Source organism: Mesocricetus auratus, unplaced genomic scaffold (assembly GCF_017639785.1).
Source record: "Mesocricetus auratus isolate SY011 unplaced genomic scaffold, BCM_Maur_2.0 Super-Scaffold_100025, whole genome shotgun sequence".
NCBI lineage: Eukaryota > Metazoa > Chordata > Mammalia > Rodentia > Cricetidae > Mesocricetus > Mesocricetus auratus.
In genome coordinates this window covers 15,344,237-15,368,103 of record NW_024429206.1, presented here as the reverse complement: position 1 = coordinate 15,368,103, position 23,867 = coordinate 15,344,237, and the positions used below count along the sequence as shown (strand labels likewise).

Here is a 23,867-nt window from a genome sequence, read left to right as displayed (position 1 = left end):
TACTACAGAGAAACCCTTAAAACCCCCCCTCAAAAAGCCTTTTCAGGTTGAGCCTGCCATCCCCATACCCTCTGTACCTCAAAAAAAACCAGAACACATAGGTGGTCTTGCCTGGCAATAAATATTTTAATTTTTTTGCTTTATTTTATGATGACAAATAGTTTTCAAGTTTATTTCCTTTTTTGTTTGCTATTTAAATACAAAGCTAAGCCACAAACAGGTACAACCAAGACATTTTATCTCACAGTTACACCCTCCTGTCGGATCCTCCTCCATGTCTGACCACTGACCAGGCTAGCAAGGGGTGTGGGGAAGACTTTCTTAGGTAGCACCATCATGAGGCTGGGGGCTAGGGGGAGGTGTTGGGGACAAGGGTAGGTTCTCATACCTGGCTCCAGAGCCCCAGCCCCTAGACTGAAGGTGAATGGCGAGAACTAGTCCTTCCCAGGGAGAGAAAGTCACTTACATCTGCTATCACAGAAAAGAACTTAACTGTCATCCTGGCCCTCTGGCTGCCAGCACCTTCCCGTGACACTCAGCAGGTAGAGAACTTCCCACGCAGCAGAATCGGGGTTGTGGATGGGGTATGGGCTTAGTAATTTCTGGTCCCACTACAAAACCTTACTTTTGATTAAAGTACCATCTCAAATCTTCTCTACACAAATCAGCCAGCCAAGCCAAAAAGATAAAAATAAAGGAACCCCAGGAAAAAAAAACAAAACAAACCCAAAACAAACAAACAAAAAAAAGCAGTCATTTCACTCCCTTCAAAACCTATATACATATAAGTTGTTTTCTGTGGGTTTTTTTCTGTTTTTTTCTTTTTTTTTGATTTTTTTAAAGTTTTTTAAATTATTTTTTTAAAATAAATTCAGTGTTCACATTTCTATAAAGAATTAATGCAGTTTCAGGAGACCCGCCCCACTGGGGCAGGAGAACAGTGCTTTTCCCGGCTTGCCTCTAGTCTGACTGCCCACCCTGATGCTTCGAGGTGCCTGGAAAAGCCAAAAGCCTGTGAAGAGGTCTGTTCCCAGCTGGGCCTCCAAGCCCCGGGGTCAGTAAGCTTTGGAGAAAGCAGAGGGGAAGACTAGCTTACTGAGAAACCTTTGTAAAAAATATCCATACACGTCAAAGTGTATGCCTATCAAGACGATGAGGAGAACAAGAGCTTGGAGACATCCCGTCCAGGCTGTGCGTGGGGGGTGGCAGCACCCTCACACCCGCCTGTCCTTGGACGTGGGGTGTGGGGGAGTCCTGGCTTTCATCTTGGGCAGAGCCCGGCTTCCTAGTTCATGTTCGACTCCAATCTCTAAAACCACCTGTGCCGAGTCCTAGACTGCGCGGGAAGCACAAACGTTCAACTTGTATGCAAAAAGGTACAAAACAACTAGAATATAAAAGTTTTGGTAATATAAGGCCATCTGTTCAAGTCCACCTTGGAAACCTGTAACAGATATTTAAATACTACATCAAAAGGCATCTTTAATATATTTTTTAAAAACATTTGAAGTAATTAGCTAAGAGTAAGTGTGTAAAAAAAAATCGTTTCCCTTTGAGGGCACTTTGTCCTTTGAAGGAGGCAGGGTGGCAGGGAGGCAGGGAGGCCACATGGTCAATGCTTCAGCCAAGGGTAGGCTTCGATGGAGGCCTTGCTGCGGTCGCCGTAGTCATACAGGAGCTCCTCCCCAGCTGCAATGTCTCGGGAGGCGATGAGGATGAGGTGAGGCACGCCATCGATGTCGTGCAGTTTGGTCTGGCAATTCCCACACTTACTGTGGTTGATGAGCCTCCCCAGGCGGTTAGTCTCTCGAGTGGCGTCCACGCTGGTTGACAGGAGAGCAGAGGGTTACACTGATAAGGGAGCTTCTAACCTTGCTGGGATCTCCTTCCATAGGCTCTGGTGGGATGCGGACTGGCAGCCTCACTTGGAGAAAGGCAGTTTAATTCCAAAGGCTACTTTGGAGAATCTATAGAGTTCTGCATGGAGAGCTTGGAGACAGACCCCAAAGAACTCTTTTGGAGCTGAGGTACATTAAGTGTAATGTTTCAAAATGCATAAATGGATTAAAAATCAGCTCCCCTGACCTCAGCCAGGAAGGAGCAATTACTGTTTTGCAGAGTTACTGGGGCAAATGCCCAGAGGGAGAGAGGCCTTGGGAGCTGCCTAGCAGGTTTCTGGGGGACACGTCCCCTCCTGCCTAAGGATAACTCCAACCCCAAAAACTAACTGGGGAGGTGAAAGGAGTTTATCTTACTGGACATGGCACTTCACGATTGCAATCCTAGCGCTCAGGAGGCTGATGAGTTTGAGGCCAGCCAGGGCTACATAGTGAGATTTGACCTAATGGTAACAAGTAAGGAAGCTGATCAAAGATTCAGGAGTGGCCCAGGGCACCCAGCTCTGTCTGTCTGTCCTTCACTCAGTGTACTCACCAGTAGGTTTTGCTCAGATATTGAAAATAGTACATGTAGCATCCTGTGGAGGGATCTTGTGCATACAGAGCCTCCCGCTTCTTGGCATCGGTGATCTCAATGAGGTCCCCATGGTATTCTACCACAAAGTCTCCCCTCGAGAACTGCTTGGTGGCAATCACACCTCTGCCTTTTCCATCAATGAGATCAATCTGTCAGGAGGTGACAAGACCGCATGAGTTCATAAATATGTGACAGCCGTCACTAGGCATGGTGTCTTCCAGGGAGCTTGGAATACATTTTTTTAAATCAGCTTTAATGGATGGGCTGCAATAAAATAAAGTCCATGCTGGCGGCAGTGGTAGCACACACCTTTAATCCCAGCACTCAGGAGGCAGAGGCAGGCGGGATCCACAGAGCTAGTTCCAGGACAGCCTCTAAAACAATACAGAGAAAGCCTGTCTCGAATCTCCCCCATCCCCCACGCACGCACAATAAAAGTACTGGGTCACTCCCATCCTACCATGTAACAGAGCTCCTTTACATGCATTATAGAGTGCATTTTGTTTTAGGCTACCAGCCAAAATCTGCTAATTTGGCAAAATACCATTTTGTAGATAAAAAAAATGAGGCTTAGAAAAAGGCAGACCAACCTTTCCACGTGTCCAAGACCACACAGCTAGCAAATGGTGATACTGGGAGCTCTGCTTCATGAGGGTCTATGTTTGTCGGGGGAGGAGCAAGGCCCAGCGGCCTGAACCTCCCGTGATCCATCAATACCTCTGGTTTTTCTCCTAGAGCTGATGGCTGCTCAAGGGGCCCAGGACTCAGTTTGAGAGTCTAGGTTACAGGTGAAAAGGGAAGTTTTCAACCCTCGACTCCAAGGCCAGATCCACCTGCCAGCACACCCTGGAGAGCTACTTCCCTCACCAAATCACATGTGTAAGAACACACTGAGTCTGAGTGTGGTTCTGTGATGTAGCACACGCTTAGCATGCACATGGCTGTGTTCAGTCCCCAGCACCAGCACAAAACAAGACTCACCAGGAGAAAAGCCAGTACCTCAGACCTTGCCAGGGGAAAACGAGGATAAACCCAATCTTCTGGTCATCTTTTGTTAGCTGCTTCCGTTCTTTAGTGGGTGAGGGTTAGGGACTGAACACAGGGCTTTGCCTGTGCTAGAAAGCATTGTATCCACCCAGCTACTGAGCCGACTCCATAGCTTAGACAAGACTTGATCTTCAGACTGTCTACCTCAGCCTCCTAAGTAGATGGGATGACAGCCTCTGCCACTGCCCCACTCCACCTTTCTTTTTCATAGCTACTTAGGCACCCACACCACCATATTATACTGAGCGGCTTACAACCACTTGTAATTCCAAGATTTCTGACACCTTCTTCTGGTCTCTGTGGCCAACCCCACCCGATGTGCATGAAACAGGAAGAGACACACACACACACACAATAAAAAAAACCCTTTGTAAATATCACATTTAAAAACGGGCTGAGTGGTAGCACAGTGACTTAAGAGCACTTATTCTTGCAGAGAACCTGGGACCATGTCTCAGCATCCACATGGTGGTCACAACCATCCACCACGCAACTCCAGTTGGAGTGCACAGACATACATGCCAGCAAACACTCATCACACAAAAAAAGAATTAAAAGTGAATGTCCTACCACGGACATCTCATCACATTAAGCAGATGACGCCTTTGTGCTCCCTTGCTTCACAAGAGCTTTTGCGTGTGGCTCTTGACCACCTAAAGGGGTGTGACTGGCTGAGACCATGTGTCGTCAAGCAGCCTTGTCGATGGTCTCAGCCGTGTGCCAGGTGGCGGAGGTCACCACCACAGTGCAGTGATGCTGTGGTCTTACCTTCATGCCTTCTTCCTTCCCGCTCTCAATCAGCTCATCAATTTTTTTCCTTTCTTCGGACTGGTTGGAAAAGAAATAAAAGAACAGTGTTAGCATTCACCTTTGATGCCAGAGCTCTTGAGCATCTAGTTCTGCCTGGGACAGGAAGGACAAGGCTCTGGCCTGTTATGCTTTAAGCCTTTGTTTCTGATGGCTTCTGAGACAATCATTGTGTAAGCCCAGGCTGGCTGTGATCCTCCTGCTCCAGAGTGGGATTATAGGTAGACATCACCAGACTCAGCTAGGCTGGATCTTAAGTGTCTCCCAAAGGTCCTTGTGAAAAATACATGGTCTGTCCTGTGGTGCTACAGGGAGGCACTGAAACCATTAAGAAGTGGAACCTGCCGGGCGGTGGTGCCGCACGCCTTTAATCCCAGCACTCGGGAGGCAGAAGCAGGTGGATCTCTGTGAGTTCGAGGCCAGGCTGGACCGACAGCCTCCAAAACAATAGAGAAACCCTGTCTCGAAAAACCAAAAAAAAAAAAAAAAAAAAAGAAGTGGAACCTATGTGCTAGAGAGATGGCTCAGCGGTTAAGAGCACTGGGGGCTCTTCCAAAGGTCCTGAGTTCAATTCCCAGCATCCACATGGTGGATCACAACCAGGGGACAGTGGCGCTCCTTCCTACTATATCATTTTCAGCAACGAGGCAAGTGATTTTGTCCCATGTGCTCCTCCTGCATGATACGCTGTGCACCCAATACAACAGGGTCAGTTCGTGAACTGAAACCTTCAAAACAGCAAGAGAGAATAAATCTTTATTACCCCAGGCATTTGTTACAGAGCCTTAAACATGCTGTTTGTCCTGTACAGTACTTTTTAAAAATGTTTAATTCATTAGGATGTAAAAACCAGGACTCTAGAGCTGGCAAGATGGCTCAATGGTCAAAGGCATTTGCTGCCAATTCTGACCATCTGGATTTGATCCCCAGAACCTACACAGGAGAAGGAGGGAACCAACTTCCTTAAAGTTGTACTGTCTGACCACTACACTCAAACCATGGCACACGAATGCCACCAATCCAAGTAAATAAGTAAACAGAAAGTCTGTATTCTGACTTAATTTAAAATCATCATCAACCAAGAACTGGACATCATAGTGGCCTGTGCCCATAATCCCAGCTACTCAGGAGGCTGAGGCAGAACGTTCACAAATTTGAGGATAACCTGGGTTACACAGGAAGTTCTGGGCCAGCACAGGACAATCTGGTGGTGCACACCTTTAATCCCAGGACTCAGTAGGCAGAAGCAGGTGGATCTCTGTGAGTTAGAGGTCAGCGTGGTCTACAGAGTGAGCTCCAGGACAGTTCTAATAGCCAGGGCCACACAAAGAAAGCATGTCTCAAAAACAAACAAAAGGTAAAACAGAAAGGGGGCGGGCACTAAGGAGATGACGCCTGCTCAGCAGGTAGGTTTAATGCCCAGTACCAGCAAATAAATAGATGAATCATCAGGGACAATGTATGGGCTGCACCTGTAAGCAGGACACATCTGCCTCCACTGTGCGTCCTAGCTGACCGATTCTTCCCTTGGAGGCCTATGTTCAGATCTCTGAGCTGTGTCTGTGCCTCCTAACTAGTGGGACAATGCAGCAAGGAACACAGAAGCTGGGGCACTCCCATGGACAATCTTTCCTGCTCCTAGCCTTCTTGCCCTGGACCCCACTATACCCTTTCCTTACACAGGATGCTAGGGCACAAGAGGGACGTATAGACACCAGATGTCCCAAATCACTGTGGCTCACCAGTATGAAGCAGATGGCATCTGTGGAGGCCTTGCCACGTGCTGAACCCATACCCTTCCAAGACAGAGCCTGGGACCAGGGTACAGTTGAGCAGTCATTCAGTCCACACATACTTTGACAGGCCTCAAGGAAATGATGGAGACACTGTTGAGTGAATGAGACCAGGTGACAGCCACCTACCTGGTTTCAAGGCTTCCCCTCTGTATTTTATGTGTATTGAGTGCTCTGTCTGCATATACATGCATGCCAGAAGGCAGCACCAGATCTCATTATAGATGGCTGTAAGCCATCATGTGGTTGTTGGAAATAGAACTTGGTACCTCTGGCTGAGCCATCTCTCCAGCCCCAAACTCCATTCTTAATTTTTTTTTTTTTTTTTTGGTTTTACGAGACAGGGTTTCTCTGTATTGTTTTTTGGAGGCTGTCGGTCCAGCCCGGCCTCGAACTCCCAGAGATCCGCCTGCCTCTGCCTCCTGAGTGCTGGGATTAAAGGCGTGCGCCACCAACGCCTGGCTCGCCCGGCCCATTCTTAATTTTTAAAAAATGTGCATTAGTGTTTTGCCATGGGAGCTTGGTCCCCTGGAACTGGAATTACAGCCAAGAGCTGTTATGTGGGTGCTGGGAATTGAACTAGGGTCCTCTGGAAGAGCACTCAGTGCTCTTAATCACTGAACCATCTCTCCAGTACCCAAACTTCATTCTTTACCTAGTATAGAAGTCTTTTGAAAATACATTATCAGCCAGGAGGTAGTGGCTCACACCTTTAATCCCAGCACTTGGAGGCAGAGGCAGGCAGATCTATGAGTTCAAAGCCAGTCTGGTTTACAGAGCAAGTTCTGGACAGGCTCCAAAAGCTACAAAAAAAAAACCCTATCCAAAAGTATATTATCATTGTTGTTATTATTTTTTTTAAAGACAGGATCTCTCTATGTAACTCTGGCTGCCCTGGAATTTGCTGTGTAGGCCAGGCTGGGCTCAGAGATCTGCCTGCCCTTGTCTCCCAAATATAGGGATTAAAGTTGTGCACACCATAACCAGTCCTTTTGGAAATAGAAGTCACCTCAATGCAGTGTGTTCACCTAACAGTCAGCATCAGTGCTGCTTTCCTGGTAGTGACAAATTCACAGAATGACTCAAGATGTTACTGATAAAATAGGTCCCTGAGAAGTATTTAAGTATTTGTATTGTTTCTGTCATTTTTCTTTTTTTCTTTTTGGTTTTTCGAGACAGGGTTTCTCTGTGGCTTTGGAGGCTGTCCTAGAACTCACTTGGTAGTCCAGGCTGGTCTTGAACTCACAGAGATCCGCCTGCCTCTGCCTCCCAAGTGCTGGGATTAAAGGCGTGCGCCACCAACGCCCGGCGTTTCTGTCATTTTTCTATAAATGAAAAATTACTAACAATTTTAGAATTAGTTTTTACTATGCACTGTCTGGAGGACTCCCAGGTGATGAGACTACAGGAGCATACCGCTATGCTCACCCGGATGCTGCTTTAGCTTATACCTTTCCACCATTACCCCATTACCTTTTTCTGTTTTGAGACAGTTTGGCCTCGAAGTCACAGAGATCCACCTGCCTCTGCCTTCCCAGTGCTGGGCTTTAACACTTTAAGATTTTTCAGCTGGGCATTGGTGGCACACGCCTTTAATCCCAGCAGTCGGGAGACAGAGGCAGGCGGATCTCTGTGAGTTCGAGACCAGCCTGGTCTACAAAGTGAGTTCCAGGACAGCCTCCAAAGCCACAGAGAAACCTTGTCTCAAAAAACCAAAACAAACAAACAAACAAACAAAAAAACCAAAAAACAAAAAACACTTTAAGATTTTTCAAGACAGGGTTTCTCTATGTAGCATTGTAGATCATGCTGGTCTCGAACTTACATAGAACGGCCTGCCTCTGCCTCCCGAGTGCTGGGACTAAAGGTGTGCGTCACCACTGCCCAGCCCAGATTTTTATTATGTAGGCACAAGATTATGTATCTTACGGACAAGGTACAGGCTTCACCACCTCCCCTCCCCCCTCCACCAGCCACATAGCCAGCTCTTCCAGAAAGCCAGGTCTCCAGCCTCTAGGCTTCTGAGTAGCTGTCCTTCCTGCCTAGAGTGACCTTTTCCCTCATCCATCTGCCTGCTTGTTTCCTCCTTTGCTCCAATGTCGTCAAGACACCTTTTCAGAGAAACTGCAGACTCCTGGGGACAAAGGAACCTTAGACTCCCCACTCACCACGCTACTCTAGCTCACTAAGGTAATATCCAAAGGTATGCAAGGTTAGTTTGTCTTCCTGGTGGTACTGGAGACTGCACCTAGGGCTCCATGCACGGAGACAAGTCTCTAGTGCTGCTCTTCAGATCCACTAAGTACATATTTCGTTGAGTTCAGGGGCTTAAGACTTCACAGAAAATCCTAGCAGCACAGAGGTCAGGAGTGAGTTTTAGACAGACATACACCTTGTGGCAGTTAATAATCCCAGTGTGCAGGGTAAGGACAAGAGTTGGGAGAAGCATGGATAACCCAAGTGGGCACTTGGGGCTTTTCCTGCTGGGGCTGAATACGGCTTGGAGGAGCTGAGCTGAGGAGGTAGGCCAGGAATTTGAAGCTTGCCCAAAGGCAGCCCTAGGTTCCTCAGGGATAACTTAGGCACAGTCACAACAGGCCAGAATGCAGATGGAATGAGGTTGGACAAGACCTGAGCGGAGTGAGGGTGGACAGGAAGTGGGTAGGTTCCCTATAGTCCTCGGGAGGTATCAGAAGGGAGAAAGAAGCCAGGACGCTACCAACAGTCACAGTTCTTACTACTGTGTGGTTGCCACCCACCAATGGGCAGCCAGCCAGCCAGTTACGGAGCTGAGGGCATCTCTCTATAGCCTGCTCTGTGGTCAAACCCTACAGCCCAAATCCCTTCCTCCTGCTCTCAACTCTGGACCTGACTTTGCCCGGTCAGCTATTTCTTCAACTCTATGAGGTGCCCCAGAACTTGGCACTTTGATTTCACTCTTGGTCACTTGATCAAGTATGGTATCTCTTGGCCCACCAACTCGCCCCCTGGCCTGGCCTCGTCAGTCAGGTTAGGAAGAATCGAAACTCTCTGACAGGTCTCCTGTTATGCCCTCCAGCTTTCTCTGCAGTCAGAACACAGACCCTGCCAGCAACAGTCACATCCACATGGTCCAGGGCAGCTGTCACTTCACTGCCACGGCCAGCAGCAGGGGCACAGCGCTCTTTCAGCAGTGCCAACACAAACAGGCAGGGGCACAGCGTGGCTCTTGCTTGTACTGGTTCCTGGTCTAATAACAGGGCACACTTTCCCTGCCGGCAGCTTATCTGCTGCAGGAAGTAGGTGACCTGCAGTCACACAAGTCCCTCTGTAGCCTTCTGTCCTCCAGGCACAAGAGCCTGGCTTTGTTTTAGCACACCTCCTCAGTTGCCCCCACCCAGCAGCCCCCCTGCCTCGCTGTGGGGCCTGCCATGGCTCCTGCTTGGCTGGGAGGAGCTCTGGGCTCTTGTGGCCTGGCACCACCTCTCCTCTGCAGTGCAGAGCCTAGCCTGCCTTTGAGAGTGACCTAGCACTGCCTCCCAATGCTGGCGGGCATTTATAACAGCTCATTCTTGGCCAAAAGACACCGCCTTTCACAAGAAATGAAGCCAAAGCTATTGGGGAAGTAGGGAAGGAGGGGGAAGCAGACCACCACATTTTGGGCTTGTTTTTTTTTTTTTAGTAAAACTGCATCAATTAAAAGAAAGGCTGGCTGAGCTCTGTAGCTTCGCCTGTATCTGCCATCTCTGATGCTGCGGAAACCTCTGCAGCAGATGAAATGATTGAACCGCCTGGACTAGTGCCCTCTTCCCTGTGCAGGTGGCCTGGTAACCTGGAGCTTTCATAGTTAGAAAGACCTGCATTGGCGAGAGGGGTTGACCCTGACTCCCTGTGTGGGAGCAAGGAGGCATCTGGCCATACCCTGGAGGTTTAGAACAGAGAGGCAATAACCACACCCCACTGCACCAAATACTGACAAACTGCTGTACTGGGTTCTGTACAAATAGGTGTGGGCCACATGGGCTGGCTATCTTTTTTGTAGACCAGGCTGGCCTCGAACTCACAGAGATCCGCCTGCCTCTGCCTCCCGAGTGCTGGGATTAAAGGCGTGCGCCACCAACACCCGGCTTGGGCTGGCTATCTTCCTGCCTACAAATGACTTGACATTCAGTTGGAAAGGAAATAGGCACAAAGGATACCTAAGAACTGACCATGGTGTGTGTGTGTGTGTGTGTCCGTCTGACTCAGCTAATTGGCATTTGTACTCCCACATCATCATAGAACAAAAGGGTCTCACGTGGCCCAGACTGACATCAAGTTCTTTATGTAACCTAGGCTTGTACTTTTTTTTTTTTTTTTGGTTTTTCGAGACAGGGTTTCTCTGTATTGTTTTGGAGCCTGTCCTGGAACTCGCTCGGTAGACCAGGCTGGTCTCGAACTCACAGTAATCCGACTGTCTCTGCCTCCCAAGTGCTCGGATTAAAGGCATGCGCTACCAACGCCCAGCTTGTTTTTTTTTGTTTTGTTTTTTTTTTTTGATTCTTGAGATAGGGTTTCTCTATGTAGCCCTGGTTATTGGGAACTCACTATGTAGACCAGGCTGGCCAACAAGTCGGAGAGTGCTGGGATTAAAGGCATGCACTACCACACCCCTCTTGGCATTTCACTTCCTCAGTGCTGGGAATATAGACAAGAGCCACCATCTTCAGTTTATAAAGTTCTGGGGCTGGAAATCACAGACTTCCAGGAACACGCTAAACAAGGACTGAACTGGACTACATGTCAGCTCCAGGAAGCCATTTTACTTTGAGACAGGGTTTTACTATGTAGGCAACACCTCAAACCAGAGCTCTCTAACCCTAACTCTCTCCCAAGTGTTGGGATCCACACTGCATCTACCACAAATCTATTTCGTTAGTCTTTACAACTCACCAGCAACAATATTTCTTTTTTCTTTTTGAGGCAGGCGCTTGCTATATAGCCCTGCCTGGCCTGGAACTTCTGTACAGACCAGGCTGCTCTCATGAGAACTTACATCAGTTCTCCCAACTCTGTCCTGAATACTGGGATTATGGGTGTGTGTCTTCATGCCTGTCCTATTTTACAGACAGGAGAGTGTATTATACCAATGTGTCTGGCTTGAGATCAGCAATAAGTTAAGTACTTCCAAGCTACTCTTCTTTAGAAACTTCTAGATGGCAGACAAAAAAAGCTCCTGAAAGAACAGGCAGCTTTCCCTACTATCTCAGGTCCAAAAGCCCTGGCAACACACCCTGGAAAAGTCAATCTGGTTTTCTATGTCATGAGGTGCAGGTTCCAAAGCTCCCCAGAGGGGTCTTAAGCAAGCATCCTGCTCCACCAGGAAGGCAAAGGGAGCTGAGGATGATCTCTGCTAGAGGAAGAACAAAAGACACACCCAGGCTCCACCTGTACAAGTTAAATAAAACCCACAGGCCCCTCCTTGCTCCCAGCTGCAGCTGACCAGACCCTACCTGCAGCTCAGCTTTGCTCTTCCTGGAGCTCCTTCGCACCGGGTAGAAATCTGTCAATTTTCTATTCTGCTGTGTTTTCCCTTGAGACCTGGGTGAGAAGGGAGGGAAGAAAATAAACACCAGGCTCACTTCTTGCACAAACACAGGAGGCAACGCCCTGTAAGTGTTGTTCAAACACCTGTGTGCACTGGGACCTGACTGCCCATCTGCTCACCTACCCAGGTGGGCCCCAGTATCAAGGACAACACATCACTTCCCTCTCTGGGGAAGAGCCAGGGAGGGAGGCCTTGACCTCGGGACCCATCACACAGAGACACAGGGAAACACCAGGAAGGTGATGACTCGGGAGAGGCCTGGCAGTGGACTACTCAACCACAATGGCTGCCTGAGTCAGGCCACATGACCAAGTGCTCTATGTTAGGAGAGGGCTCTGGGACACTTACTTTTTCCGAGGGGCCTGCTTGCCCTTGAGGGGCTTTTTCAGGGCCTGCCTGGCAACCACTGTATTCGTAGGATCCCATGACTGGGGTGGAGTTTTTGGAGATTCTGCTGCTTCAGATTTTTGGTTTGAAAAAGGTGCCAGGGGACCTCTCCTGGCGTCTTTGATCTTCTGTTCATCGGACTTCACAGAGCTTCGGATTGTATTTCCAGCATTTCTTTTCTCTGCAGCAGGGGTGGGGTGGGGGACAGGGATTTACTCTATGCACTGGTATCACCTGCGTTCTGAGATAGGCTAAGAACAGCATCATGGGAGTGTCATGAAGCTAGTGTCCAATAAGGCCAACGAGGCAGATCTATGTTGTGATTGAAACAATGGAGAGAGGAAGTCCTCCTAATGTGGACATGTGAGATCATGTGAAGTACTGCGGGTGGTCACGCTGGCCTGAGTGTTCAGCCATCAGCCTTTAGATACTGGGCTGCAGAAGCAAGGAAATGAGCTGTATTCTTAAAGCAAGAGCCAGCTAGCACTGATGGGTGGAGAGAGGGACACAGCCCAGACTCTTTTCCCCACTCACTGCCTGGCATGTTTCACTTCAGGTTCTTAGCCAAACAAGCCCTCCTTCTATAAAGGTTAAAGCTCCTAGAAATTCTCAGGATGGCATTGGGCAGACTGGCATGCATCCTGTCATGAGGCACTCATTCAATGGCAGTAGTGATATTACTGATAACATTGTGCAAGCAAGCCCTGTGCTGGTGAATTATGCTATTTTTAAAAATGGATCTAATAATTTACTTTTTAAAGTAACTAATGAAACACCCAGAGAAATAGATGGCACAGCAATTTTGGAAAATAGTTTGGCAGTTTCCTCACAAAATTAAACATACAATTACCTATGACCCAGCAATTCTACACTTAGACATCTACTCAAGGTAATTAAAAGCACATGTCTATGCAAAAATCTGTACATGAAACAAGGGGCTAATGCACACTAGTCAGAAATGCAAACAACCCAAATGCCCATTAGAGGGTGAACAGTTAAACAAAATGTGGTCTGCCCACACATGGGAAATGATTATGATTCAGCCATAAAAAGGCCTGAAGTATTGACACGCATACAACATACAACATGGACAGACTCTGGATGTGAAAAGGCCAGACACAAAAGGCCACATATCGCATGACTTCATTTGCATGAAATGTTCACAACAGGCAAAACTGCAGACCCAGAAAGGAGTTTCAGAGCTGCCTAGAGCTGGGGGGATGGGGAGTGCAAAGTAAGTCTTGTTTGTCTCTTTGGGACAGGGTTTCTCTGTGTAGATCTGGCTGTTCTGGAACACGCTCTGTAGACCAGGCTTGCCTCAAACTCAGAGATTCGCCTGCCTCTGTCACTGGAGTGCATGCGCCATCAAAGCCCAGCAGCGAAGTCAGTCTTAATGGGTGTGTTCTTTGTGTCGTCATGAAAACGTTCTGGACTTAGAGGTAGTAGTTGTGTGACTCGATAGACACTAAAAATCACTCAACTGCACACTTCTGAGCTGAGGTTGTAGCTAACTAGATAAGAGTAAAACCCTGCATGGTGGCACATGCCTATAATTCCAGCACACCTGTGAGGTGGATAAAATACAAGTTAAAAGTCATTCCTAGCTGCGTGGAAAGTTTGAGGCCAGCCTGACCATAGATCTTGTCTTGGGGGGAGGGAGCAGGTTAGGATGTAGCCCAGTGCTAGAGTGCTTGCCTATATGCCCAAAGTCTCTGGGTTCTATCCCCATCTCTACACAACAAGCAAATAAACTTTGATAGCTGAATTATAGCTCAATAAACACAAGAGGAAAAAGAAATGCATCAAAAGTATCCAGGAAGAGGCAGGTGGATGATCTCCTCTTGAGTTCGAGGTCAGCCTGGTCTATACAGCGAGTTCCAGGACAACTTCCAAAGCTGCACAGAGAAACCCTGTCTTGAAAAACCAAAAAAGTATCCAGGAAGCTGGATGTGGAAGCCAGGGAGATGGCTTAGTCAATAAAGTGACTGCCACATGGGCATGAGGCTGAGTTCGGACCCCAGCACAGGCATAAACAAAGCTGAGGAAGGGGTGAAAGGGAGGGCATGAGACAGCTTAGGTAAACACACTTGGCACCAAGCCTCTTTTCCTGAATTCCACCCTCAGGACCTTCATGGTAGGAGAAAACTGACTCCCGTGAGCATTCCTCTGAACCCCACATGTACACAGCGGGACAGAAACATCCACCCACAAGCATGCACACATACCAAATGAATAAGTGTAATCAGAACAAAAACCCTAAGTTCAGATCAGCCCCACTCCCCTCCATCCTCCTTTCTTGACAGGAAGCAGGTACAACCCTGGGAGTACAGTGTCCATTAACACCTGTGACATGTGTCTGTGCCACAGCACATCTGGCTGAGAGCCTGACCTTTCTCAGAAACCCCAATGTGACCCCAAACTCTAATGACTGCCATTTAGCCGTACTAGGACCAGTGATCTGGCTTGTGAGTCCCTATCATCCATCATCATGTGGACACATGGACAGTATTCACTCTACTCAATTTTGGAAGAGCTGCAAGGCGGCTATGGACTCAGACAGAGTCATTTGCCCACGCAGGGTGATAGGTGCCCGCCCTCCTGATAGCTGCAGACATAAGGGTGCAGAAAGATGAGGTCATGGCAGTGGGGCCGAGCTGGCAGCTGCCACATCAAAGGCCCTTCTACACACAAGCTTACTTACTCCCCCAAACAGCCCAACTGACAGATATGACAATTAGGTCTCACAGAAGAGCTGCAGCTTGCCCAAGCCTCCTCCTTCCTTCCAAGTGGCAGCTAGTTAGAACCTAAGCTATTTTGAGGCTGATTCAGACAACAGAGCCCTGTGCATGGGGGTGGGGCGGGAAATCAAGCTGAGAGACACAGGGCTCCCCCACATTAGCTCTCAAATACAGTCCTAGAAACTTCTGACCGTTTGCTTCTGTTAAGGAATACACAGATTTCTCCTATAAAGTCGCTGGCAACCGGGGCCCTGCTGTCTGGCAGGATTCATCTATCAGGAATGAGGTGTGGAGTGGACAGGAGTCTCAGATGCCCCACTAGAGCTTTAAAAGGGATGATCTGGAAGAAAGCAAGACTCTTGGAGGGTTCACCTTGTTTGTAAGTGGTGTCAGGAGCTGAGTCCAGGGCCTTACACTTGCTAGGCAAGCATTAGACCACTGAGCTATGTCCCCGGCCTATTTACTCTGGGCAGTGAGGTGGGACAAAGTCTCATACTTTAGGCCAGGCTTTGAAATCACTGCAACCCCGATTTGACTTTCTCTCCCCCGCTTTTTCCTTTTTTGTAAAGTGCTCAGGATCAAATCCAGGGTCTCACATGCTCGATAAGTACTTCACCACTGAGCCCCGCCACCAGCTACATCCAATATTTAACTCCAGATCTCACACACGGCATGTGCTGCTTTGGAAAGTAACACAAAACACTTGAATGGAAAGACACTGCAGAAGTGAGGTCAGGGCCTGCCATACAAGGTAAGTTAACCGATCCTGAGTTCACACCACACTGCAGTCGCCTACTCTGCACAACCTGGACTCGATTTTCCTGCATTCTTAACAATCATAAGCCTCTAAAATCACAGGCCGGGTGTGTTATTCTTGCAATGTGGCAAGACACGCCTGAAGGATATGTTAACTCTTGTCAAGGTTGGAAAAACCTGTCAGACCACGGGACACACACCCTGACACATCTTACTCTTTTCCACCTGTGTTTGCTTCTCACTAGTGAGAAGGAACATGGTTAATATCACCTGGGAAGGGTGTGTGTGTGAAAGCAGAAGGGGGCCATTTCAGGGCTTACCTTCCCGCTTCCTGTAAATTCCAGCTAATGGTTTCCCCTGGCATTTGACCTCGTGATGTGCAACGGAGTTCTCTTCCTGAAGAGGGGAGCGCATTCCAGAGCATTTGCTAGGACTCATGTAGGCATAGATCTTCGACTGCCCAGCAAACACGTTCTCCTAGAAAGACAAACACATATTCTCAAAGAGGCTTGAAAACAACAATCTCACAGCATTTGAAGGGAAGAAGGGAACAGAAGAATACAAAAGACAGATGTCAACACCATTCCAGGACAGGCCAACCCGGAGATGCCAGCCCCAGGAGAGCTCTCTCAGGAGAGCACTGGCATACTTTGCTGCCCTGGCCCCAGGTTCCCGAACTCATGGACCCTCTAAATCTGGTACCTAAAGAAAGTCTGGCCAGCGGAGGACAAGACAGTACATGAAGGTCCAGCCCGTTTAAGGAAAGAGCGAACATACCAGCAGCAAGGAGGTCAGAATGACCCAGGGACAACCCGACTCCGCATCTGAAGGGCTGGGCTGAGTCAGGGGTTAACTCCCCAGGCTAGGGAGTCAGCCACTAGCATAGAAACAGGCCTAAGGGAACCTGATTAGCCACTTGGTGCTGAGGCCAGCTGGGAGGACTTGCGCACTGCCTGAACCTTCCGCGACAGGCCTGGCCCCTCTCAAGCCACTGCGGCTCAGCGCCTCCCAGAACTGTGGCTGAGTGATGGGGGAGGCCAATGAGAGCTCAGGCTCTGGGCCAGCACATTTAGGGCGGTCACTCCACTGCAAACCGCACCTTGGCTCACACTGGGGCAGGCTCAAGGGGGGAGGATCCGTACAGGTCATTCCTGTGCTGGTGTCTTAGGGTGTGGGACGTCTACTGGAGTGATCACACACAGGAGGAAGGCTTTCCCAGAAACAATGCAGGGCCTGGCTGCCTGGTAAGCCACTCAATACCAAATCAGAAACTCTGCTAACTCTTGAGGTCCGCAAGCAGGCGCTCCACGCCCTTGGAAAGGCCACCTCCCGGGACCCTAGGTCTCGGGAAGGACTGAAAACGCCACAAGGCCACAATCAAACTTTTCGAGGTCAGTCACTGCCAGTGTCACGTTGGAGCTGGACGGCCACTCCTGGCCAGGCAGTAGATAAGGAAGCTGCCCCAAGCCGGTCCCACCGGCGAGCGCCGATGGGAGGCCCCCCCGCTGCGCCCACGTGCGCGAGGCCCGGGCCCGGTTGGTGCTGCTCAGTGCAGGGAGGGAGCCTGCTTACCCCGTTGCTGCGGGGCCTCCCCGGGCCCCTCTGCTCCACCATCTCCGGGCCCGGGGCCGTCGCCGCCGCCACTGCCGCCGCTGCCGCCTCCACCGCGCGGGGCTTGCACATCTTCCTGCCTGGAGAGGGGGGACCCGGGGGAAGCGGGGGAGGGGCGCTCAGGGCGCGGCGGCGCGGGCAGCGGGACCGCGGGGCCCGCCGCAGCCATGTCTCCAAGCCCGCACGCAGGGGGCCGGGCTGCGCCGTCCCGGGGCCGGAGCCCTCGCCGCGGCGCCCTCCCACCCGGCCCGGCCTGGGGGCCCCCTGCGCCCGCCCCAGCCCGCGCACCCGGGCCCGACACACCCACCTGCAGCCCAGCTAGGCCCATGGCGGCGCGGCCGGCGCCCTCGCCCTCGCCGCGGCCCGGCCACCAGCGCTGCCGCCGCCGCTGCTGCTGCTGTTGCCGCCGCCACCAGCGCCGCCGCGGCGCCCCGGGAAAGGGGCGGCGGCGTCCCACGGCGCCCGCTTCGCCCATGGCCCGCAGGAGGCCGGGCGCCCGCGCGCGCCGCAGCCGGGGCCCGGAGCGAGGCCGGGGACGGCGCGGGCAGGGGCGGCGCTGCCAGGCGCCTGCGGGGCGGGCGCGAGGGCGCGCGGCGGCCAATCCCGGCTCGGCTCGGCCCCTCGCGCGCGCGCCCCCGGCCACTCCGTGCGGAAACTGCACGGCGCCCTGAGTCCGCCGCGAGGCCGCGTCTGCATGCGTGGGATGTTCACGCGAGCCCCGGCGTCCACCTTGTGGGCATCCCGGTTGTAAGGTGGGGAGTATCCAGGGGGAACCACAGAACCAGGAAGAGATGGGCCTTCCTCCTAACCGGCGTTCTGCCTGTGGCCGGTAGGAGGCCCAGAGGAGCAGGAGAGCCCTGCCTGGCCTTGATAAGTTTGCTGGAGTGCTTCTCCCATGTTATCTTGTTCACTCCTCAGAACAACCCGAAGAAAAGAGACCGTTATTACCTCTTTCCTAAAAATGGGGAAACTGAGGCTCAGAGAAGCGAGGAACCTGGCCAAGTTCTTGCAGCCCAGGCCAACAGTTCAGAGAGACCGCACTCCTAGCCACAAATGGCCGTTACAGAAGAAGAAATTGAGAGTGGGAGGGGCAAACGGTGTGGCAGAAGGTTTAGCAGATTACCCACCTTGTGCTCCTGCGGCCCTCCCTGTAAGAAAAGTGCTAGGCAGACCGGGTTCCAGGCACTCTGGTGACTGTCAGCTTTACTTACTGCCTTGTGCCGCTGTGCAGTGCCTCTGTTAGGGCATGCGGGCTCACAGCCAAAGATTCGCTGTATTTGTGCAAAGTCATAGAGGCAAACAAGGCACTCGAAGGTACCCAGCTACTGCCTTACAAGAGCATTACGACCATAGCTAAGTGACTTTCCAAGTCTGGCCTTCTATGTCTTGGTAGCTAAACCCACAAAGCCTGTGTTTAATAACCTACTCGAGGGATCTTCCAAAGTCTACAGTAAAGGGGTGTTCAGGGCCACCTCTTCAAATTGCCTATTAAAAGGCCTAATACTGAGAAGGATTGCAGGCAGAACAAGGAATTCTCAGAACATTAACACTGTATCAGCTTGCTTTAATTAATAGCTTTCAAAGGCAGAGGCCCACGCTAGCCTCTAACTTCCCATCCCTTTGCAGATCCTACCACCCCAGAATACTGGAAACTATCCAGAAGTAGAAAAGATTCCGAAGTGACACTCACACACCCAGGATAAACCACGTGGACGTGCCTCCACTTCTGAGGTCACACAGATCTATAATTGGTAGTACATCAACCCTTCCAGCGCAGTTACTACTTTAACTCCATGCTCTTGCTGCATGTCAGTCCTCAGAAGCAGGACATGGACACCTATGAAAACCATTTGGTACAGAGGCCGCCCTTTATTTGCAGCTGTATATAACAAATACCCTATCAGCAAAAGGAGCTAAGTGGTAGAACACTCAGTGATAGAACACATGCCTAGCACACACAAAGACCTGGGTTCAATTCCAAATTCTGCAAATAACAACTACAAACAAACAACATCAACTATCCCATTTGAAACTGGACATGGTGGCTCATACCTCTAGTGTCCACTTGGCAACCTGAGGCAGGAGGATTGCAAATTTGAAGCCTCTCTGGGATATAAAGTAAAACACTGTTTCAAAAAAGATAAAAATAGCCGGGCGTTGGTGGCGCACGCCTTTAATCCCAGCACTCGGGAGGCAGAGGCAGGCGGATCTCTGTGAGTTCGAGGCCAGCCTGGTCTACAGAGCGAGTTCCAGGACAGCCTCCAAAGCCACAGAGAAACCCTGTCTCGAAAAACCAAAAAAAAAAAAAAAAAAAAAGATAAAAATAAAAAACCAAGAGAGAAATACAAACTCTCTGTTGCCTAGGATTTCCAAGAAGGAAACCATATACTGACAACAATATCACCAATAACTAACATAGCCTGAGTGTTTGTAGTGTGTTAGGTCCTTTAATAATCACCACATAGTTAAAACCTCGGATTATTAGCCAGGCACGTGGGAGGCAGAGACAGGAGGCTCTCTGTGAGTTCAAGGCCAGCCTGGTCTACAAAGTGAGTTCCAGGACAGCTAGGGCTGTTACACAAAGAAACTGTCTTGAAAAGCCACAAAAAAAAAAAAAAAAAAATGCTGGAGAGCAATTAGGTGGGAACTTGGGGTGAGGAGGGGTGGGGTGACTATTATGGAGTTGCTCCCAGGAGCAACGGGAGAACAGGAGAGTAAAAGTCATGTTATAAAATTTTGTATTCTTGGAGCTGGAGATATAGCTCAGAAGTTAAGAACACTGGCTGCTCTTTCAGGGGTCCTGAGTTCAACTCCCAGCAACCACATGGTGGCTCACAAATCATCTATAATTCGATCTGGTGCCCTCTATCTGGCAGAACACTGTATACATAATAAATATATCTCTAAAAGAAATCTGTATTCTTTAGCTGCTGAAAGAGGATGACATGAATTGTGTGGAGATGATGTAAGTGGAAGAAAGGAGAACAATCTGACAAGGGCGGAAGAGAAGGAGAAACAGTAGATGAGCTGACCGTCCTCAGAATAAAGCATACAGTGGCTCACTCCTGTAAGTCCTACACCAAACCAAGCCAAAATAGTATTATTTGGGCTGTATATGCCTTCCTGACTCCAAAGTTTCACAACAAATAAAATAACCCCAAAACAAGACACTTTTCAAAGTTAGAGAGATGCTACCTGGCATGTGAGTACTTTGTTCAAATGCCATACATACATAGTTGGACCCTCAGTGTGACATGAACATCTCTCTCTTCTTTCCTCTGCCTCCTCTTTTTTTTGGGGTTGGGGTGGAGAGTCTCACACTGACCTGGGCTGGCCTCCAACTCTCAGGAATTCTCCAGCCTCAGTGTCCAAACTTCTGAGACTGTAGGTATGAGTCACCCACACCTGGTCAAGGATGGACTTTCTAGGAGCTAAGGATGACGCTCAATAGTACACTTAGCATTCATCAGGCCCCGCTTTTCATCTCCAGAGTCACAAAAAACAAACAACCTCCCCCAGAGTGATTTTCAGGAGGAAAAAGCCTGGTCTTTTCATTTGATGTACTATAAAGGATGTGGTAATTATACCTATTAATGTTTAATTCAATACACTTGAGTCAGGCAGATTCACCAGGCCTGGCAGTGCCCTGACTAGTACCCAGCTACTTGGGAAGCTGAGGCAGAAGGACTGCTTGAATTCTAGGCCAGCCTGAGCTACAAAGTGAGTCTCTGTCTAAAATCAAAACCCAAAACAGGCTTGGGAAGGGTGTGGTAGTACACATTCTTACTTCAGCACTCCAGAGGCAGAGACAGGCAGGTCTCTGCATGAGGCTAGGCTAGCCTGGTCTGCACAGTGAGTTCCAGGCCAGCCAAGGGGGGGGCAGGGAGCATAAGAAAGTGGAAGAGTGTTTGCATAGCAAGTATGAGGCCCTAGGATTCAGTATCAATAAAACACACTGACAGACACACATGAGCAATTAAGTCGAAGGAACACATAGCTACTGATGAGGGTCATAAACCTACTAGACAGAAGCTGGACAACTTTGCCCTTAGCTTTGGCTCACCAAGGGAGGAGGCAGCCACATAACACAGACACAGCATGTCCAAAGTCTTCAACTTTAGACCTCACCTTTGACCTCTGAAGAACTAAATGAAATCATTTACATAGATCAACTGAGATAATAAAATGTTTTGATCTTAATAATAACAATTCCCATATTTCAATAATAGTTTTCTTTCTATAATTTAATTAAATCATGGGTTTTAGTTTTTTGAGACAAGGTTTCTTTGTGTAGCCCTGGCTGTCTTGGAACTTGCTTTGTTGACCGGGCTGGCCTCAAACAGAGATCCACCTGCCTCTGCCTCTGGAGTGCTGGGATTAAAGGCGTGCACCACCCTACACACAGACCAATCAAGTCAAATTTTTCTTTCACTCATACACAACTTTTCTAATGCACTGCTGTTTTGCCTGCAAGTATGCCAGTATACCACATACAGTGCCCTCGGAGATCAGAATGGTCTTCTGTAAGCACAGGGAGATGGCGGCTCAGTGGTTCAGAGCACTGGCTGCCCTGCTGGAGGACTCGGGGTTGATGCCCACCACCCACATGTCTGTCCACAACCTTCTGCAGCTCCAGTTTCAGTGTGACCCGACACCGTAACCTGGCCTCTGTGGTCACACAGGCACGCATGCCGACAAAGCACCCATACACGTTAAATAAAAATAATGAAGTTTTAAAAGTTAAAAAAAATAGGAAAAGTGAAGCAGGAAATCATTTTATAACTAAGTTGTCAGACAATTTAAATATGTTTAGATGCTTATTTTTTCTAAGAAAAATGTACCATTAAACTTGCCTGTTAATCTCTGAACTTGAGAGGTAGTCATGAGGATCACTGCAAGTTGGATGCCAGCTTGATCTATATAACAAGTTCTATTTCATTCAGGGCTATATAGTGAGGCTCTGTCTCAAAATAACGAAAAGGAAAAGGAGCTGGAGTTAAACTAGTGGAGAGGGGAGGAGGATGAGACTAGGTTTTTTTTTTTTGAGACTAGTGTTAATTTTCTCTGTTAACTGGGTTATGAAACACTTTAACGTGGCTCACTATGCCTCATTTCTGATTAGTATCCGAGAAGTCTTGTCCCCAAATACCCTATTAAGAATGCTGGGATGGCCGGGCAGTGGTGGTACACGCCTTTAATCCCAGCACTGGGGAGGCAGAGGCCAGGCTGGACCGACAGCCTCCAAAACAATACAGAGAAACCCTGTCTCGAAAAACCAAATATGTATATATATGCTGGGAGAATAAATGATGCAATAGGGTTCAGAGCATGCAAAGGGGACCAATAAATATTACCTTAATGAGTGGATATTTAATCTATGATTATTGTAGACAGAGCACATTACATTAAGGGAAATTCCCACTAACACGTTAGGTCTTGCCATTTAAATAAAAACGCAATACTCCAGCTTAAAAAAAAAAAACTCCAATCACGCTCAAGTTTTGGATTCTTTCGCTTGCGACAGAGCGACTAGAAGTAACCGGTCGCTTTTCCTGATAGCAAATATGTCTTTGAAGATGGACTTGCCTCGCGCGGAAGCACGAGTCCACCCACGCATCCCGGGTGTGCTGGAGTACTACCCAGCTTCGGGATGAACGGATGCTCCGGCCAAGCACTAGGGGGGACTCGAGTAACCCCGAAATGGACCACTGGGATCTAACTTAACCCCGCGGTGCAGAGCTGACTCAGGGGAGCGCACTGCCCAAGGTACAGGTCAGCAATCTGCGCCCTGCCTCGGGGTCACCTCCGTCAGCCAGGCTCGCGGCATCAATAACAACCGTTCCCTGGAGGGGCGCTGCGCTCAAGTTTCCAAAGAGCTTTGACTCTGGGATACACCAGCTCCGGGGAGACTGGCTGAACCGCAGGCGCCCACTCCTCTAGACCGGACAGCGCTGTCCGACACGGGAAACGGTGTACGGGAGCACCCAGGGTCCCGTGTCCCTCCGGGTCCCCGCGCTCCACCATAGGGGATGCTTGAGAGCGGCCGCTCCCGCCAGAGCGCTCCGTGCAGTGCGGCATCCCGCCAGGCACTTCCCTTGTGCCGGCCACCCTAGCAAATACCTCTGGCCATGGCCCCGCTCTGTCACCGCCTGGAATCTCCCGGGAAACCCAGCTTTCGAAAAAAGTTGCAACAACTGTAGCCAACTGCTCCACCAGTCCGCGGTTGCGGGTGCTGATTGGTGCGGTCTCCCGCTCTTTCGCGGGTTTCCCGCTGTGATTGGTACATTGAAGGCCAGGGCCCGCCCTTTCCCCCCCTCTCTGCAGAGGCAGGGCTTTCAGCCAGGTTGGGGGTAAGGGCTTTAAATTTGATCATCTCCTAGCACTGATTGGCTGAGCTAGAAAGACTCATCCGCTGCTATTGGGAGGGAGGGGCCTTAAGCTCCTCCTTCTCATGGCTGAAGCTCCGCCTCGAGGAGGTTTTCAATCTCCAGTAGGAGAACCAGGTTTGGAGGCCGGGGTGAGGGTGGGGGCGGGGGTGGGGATGGGGAGGGGAACTTCCGGTTTGCGGAAGGCTTGACCGGAAACAAGACCTTTGACCCGTCGACCTCTCCATATGCTTTTGGGTCGCCTAACGCATATATAAGTTTGTCATCTGCACTACCTTGACGTCCATTCTCATTTTGGCTC

General features: G+C 49.7%; 1 protein-coding gene and 1 long non-coding RNA gene across 7 annotated transcripts; one reads left to right on the top strand and one right to left on the bottom strand.

The window, feature by feature from the left end:
* Positions 1 to 107: 107 nt before the first annotated feature.
* Kmt5a (lysine methyltransferase 5A) lies at positions 108 to 23,418 on the bottom strand. 6 transcript variants are annotated; one of them, XM_021233273.2, is made up of 9 exons: positions 23,301 to 23,415; positions 22,034 to 22,140; positions 17,142 to 17,260; positions 15,890 to 16,046; positions 12,037 to 12,256; positions 11,594 to 11,681; positions 4,291 to 4,350; positions 2,434 to 2,624; positions 108 to 1,823 (listed from the first exon to the last, which is right to left on the bottom strand). In XM_021233273.2, exons 2-9 carry the CDS (start codon positions 22,062 to 22,064, stop codon positions 1,613 to 1,615), a joined length of 1,077 nt encoding a protein of 358 aa, XP_021088932.1. In that variant the 5' UTR covers positions 22,065 to 22,140; positions 23,301 to 23,415; the 3' UTR covers positions 108 to 1,612. The 6 variants fall into 6 exon arrangements, with proteins under 6 accessions (XP_021088932.1, XP_040587102.1, XP_040587103.1 ...); XM_040731168.1 differs by lacking the exon at positions 22,034 to 22,140 and having other exon boundaries at positions 23,301 to 23,418; XM_040731169.1 differs by lacking the exons at positions 22,034 to 22,140; positions 23,301 to 23,415 and adding an exon at positions 17,488 to 17,505.
* LOC121133929 lies at positions 16,598 to 20,346 on the top strand. The gene is made up of 2 exons (XR_005870945.1): positions 16,598 to 16,960; positions 20,108 to 20,346. It is a non-coding gene; the product is annotated as an uncharacterized LOC121133929 (long non-coding RNA).
* Positions 23,419 to 23,867: the final 449 nt, after the last annotated feature.